This window comes from Eutrema salsugineum, unplaced genomic scaffold (genome assembly GCF_000478725.1).
Source record: "Eutrema salsugineum unplaced genomic scaffold, Eutsalg1_0 scaffold_14, whole genome shotgun sequence".
NCBI classification, from domain to species: domain Eukaryota; kingdom Viridiplantae; phylum Streptophyta; class Magnoliopsida; order Brassicales; family Brassicaceae; genus Eutrema; species Eutrema salsugineum.
The window spans coordinates 5,394,295-5,396,920 of NW_006256877.1; the positions used below are offsets into that span (position 1 = coordinate 5,394,295).

Consider the following 2,626-nt stretch of genomic DNA (forward strand, 5'->3'; position numbering starts at 1 on the left):
AATACTCTATAGGGGGAAAGAATATTGAGTGGACCGACCACTAACCAATTTAACCACCAATTTTCTCATAATCTTCATGAATACATAATATTAAGGTAGAGATTCATCATCTCGCAGATCATATAAAAGTAGCTAAGGGATTCATCGAAGACCATGCTCTCAGATCACTTTATTATACTCGGATTTAATTTAACGAATAGATTTCACTAAGCTGAATCTCGCTTAGTAATTGTCACCTCAAACCCATGCTTCATGCGAAGGATAAGACCAGGAAGTGACTCAACCTTCTGCCCTTTGATGGCTTTAATGTCATAGCTTTGTAATATCTCCATAACTACGGTCTTCATGAGAATCATAGCTAGTTGCTTACCAAGACAGCTTCTCGGGCCGGCATTAAACGGTAAGAACTTGAAGGAAGGCTCATGTCTTAAGCTTCCACCACAAGTCTTTGAAACCCATCTCTCAGGTTTGAACTCAAGTGCATCTTCTCCCCATACAGCTCTCATCCTTCCAAGCGCGTAAAGAACGATAATGACCTTGGAATTTGCATCGACTTTATGCCCGCTTGGAAGCACGTCTGGTTTTATAGCAGACTTTCGCTCGAATGGAATTGGTGGGTATAACCTCATCGATTCATACAACGCGCCATGTAAATACACTAGCTTGTTAAGCTGGGTGGAATCAAAAGATAGCTTCTCTTGGCCATATTTGGACCTTGGCAAGACTGTGTTGATTTCTTGGTGAATCTTGGCCACCACTTGAGGGTTTTTTGACAGCAGCCAGAAGAACCAAGTGAGCGCAGAGGCAACAGTGTCTCTCCCGGCTATAATGAAATTCAAGATGACTTCTTTGAGGAATTGATCTTTACTCGGGTTCAAAAGCTCGTACTTGGTCGTGTCTAGCTTTATGTAGGACGTCAACAAATCTTCACCTTCTCCGTTAATGGGATGATTACTAATCCCTTGCAATCTTACCTCCTCTCTCTTAGTTGATATGTATTTTGCACAAACACGATCGAAAACGGCATCAGCTTCTAGCAACTTTTTCTCTAGACCCAATCCCATCCAACTTTGTAGCTTCCACAAGAGCCTTGGTTTAATATGTCTATACATAATCGCCTCCCCAGCATCGGTAATTGCTTTAGCAAACTCATTGTCCGGCATTTCAATGGAGAGGCTTATAGGATCAGACCCGGTTATAAGAACCATTGTTGTATCAAAAGTGAATCTCTGGAACACATCTTGCAAGTTCACGGTCGTTCCTTCCTTTGCAAAATGATCGAAAAGAGGTACAAGCCCGTTCTTGAGTTTACTTCTTGTGGCAGTCACTGAAAATCTTTGAAACCCCTGATGGTTGAGCCTGGACTGAGCAGCCTTCCTCAGGTTTTTCCACAGCTCTGAGTCCGTGTTGAATATCACATCTTTGAAAACATCAAAGACTTCTTTGAACTCAGGGCCTTTGGTGTAATTTGAGAAGTTTGAGCTCAATATGTAGTGAATGTTTGCTGGATCAACAGTGATCAACATATCCATTCCAGCAAACCAGAGACCTTTGAACTGAAATGTTAAGTTGGACATCTCGAGAATCTCCGCCAAAAAATCATAGACTCGGTGGAGCGCCATGAGAAGATCTGGAAGCATTCCGAGAACAGGCCAGTTCCTAGCGAGGTTCTTATGTGGTTTCTTAAGGAGGGAATAAAGTATGATGAGAAAGGAAATGATAGCAATGAAGGTTTCAAACAAGCTTATGGAAGCCATTAGAGCAAAAAGGTTCTTTTGTGTAAAATGAAACTAGGTTTACACACAAACACATACTCTTGTGATGGCTTCTTGGAGAGCACGAAAAACTAGGTTTATATATACACTAGAAACCGCAATAATTCAAAAATGGACCCGCTTCTTCTACGGTCTCAAGCGCACTGCCAGCCTCAACCGACCGAATTTAAGTGTAGATGTTAACAAGCAACAAAAAATCTGTACATATATTTACTATATTAGATTATATACTTTAACGATTTTTATATATGAGAAAGTCTCAAGTAGGGACCATACTGCGTTGAGGTAAAAATATAGAGCTCGAGTTTTCACTTGATAAACAAACCGGAAATTTATGGTATTTCTTCTATCGGCTATATTGTAAATATGATGTCTTTGAGGAGTATATCGTCACTCAAGTTCAAAATCTCGTACTGGTTTGTGCTATAATTAATTTGGAGCAGGGAAGCATCCCTAGAAAGAGCCAATTCATAGTAAGTGTTGAGAATCAATACCAAAGAAAGCAATAAAATTGAGGCAAACACCCTTTTAGGGTTTTCTTATTAATTGTGTGAATAAATAATTACAAACTCTAAGTTTTGTATTTATAGTCCAAAACCCGACTTCCAAATCCACTTGATAAAGGAAAACCTAAAACAAACCTAATAAAAAACCATAACGTTACATTCCTCAACTTGCTCTAGCAGAGCCCTTTAGAATATTTTGTTATCTGAAACAACAGTAAGAAAACTCTTATAGAGTTTCTTGTTAAAAAAGTAAAGTACGGAGAAAGCAAATAGTAGTTATGAAGACTTCAGATCAGCTTATCTTGATGCCATTTGGGAAAAGGTTTCTATGTATACAAAAGAAGT

At 39.2% G+C, this 2,626-nt stretch overlaps 1 protein-coding gene across 1 annotated transcript; it reads right to left on the bottom strand.

Moving 5' to 3' along the window:
• Positions 1 to 1,808, bottom strand: LOC18022643 (alkane hydroxylase MAH1). Its single transcript, XM_006405676.2, has one exon. The coding sequence runs from the start codon at positions 1,755 to 1,757 to the stop codon at positions 207 to 209; it is 1,551 nt and encodes a 516-aa protein (XP_006405739.1). The 5' UTR covers positions 1,758 to 1,808; the 3' UTR covers positions 1 to 206.
• Between the last annotated feature and the right edge of the window lie 818 nt (positions 1,809 to 2,626).

What these genes read in the sequence shown, in the direction of transcription:
- LOC18022643 (XM_006405676.2), bottom strand. Translation starts at nt 1,757, where the DNA reads ATGGCTTCCATAAGCTTGTTTGAAACCTTCATTGCTATCATTTCCTTT.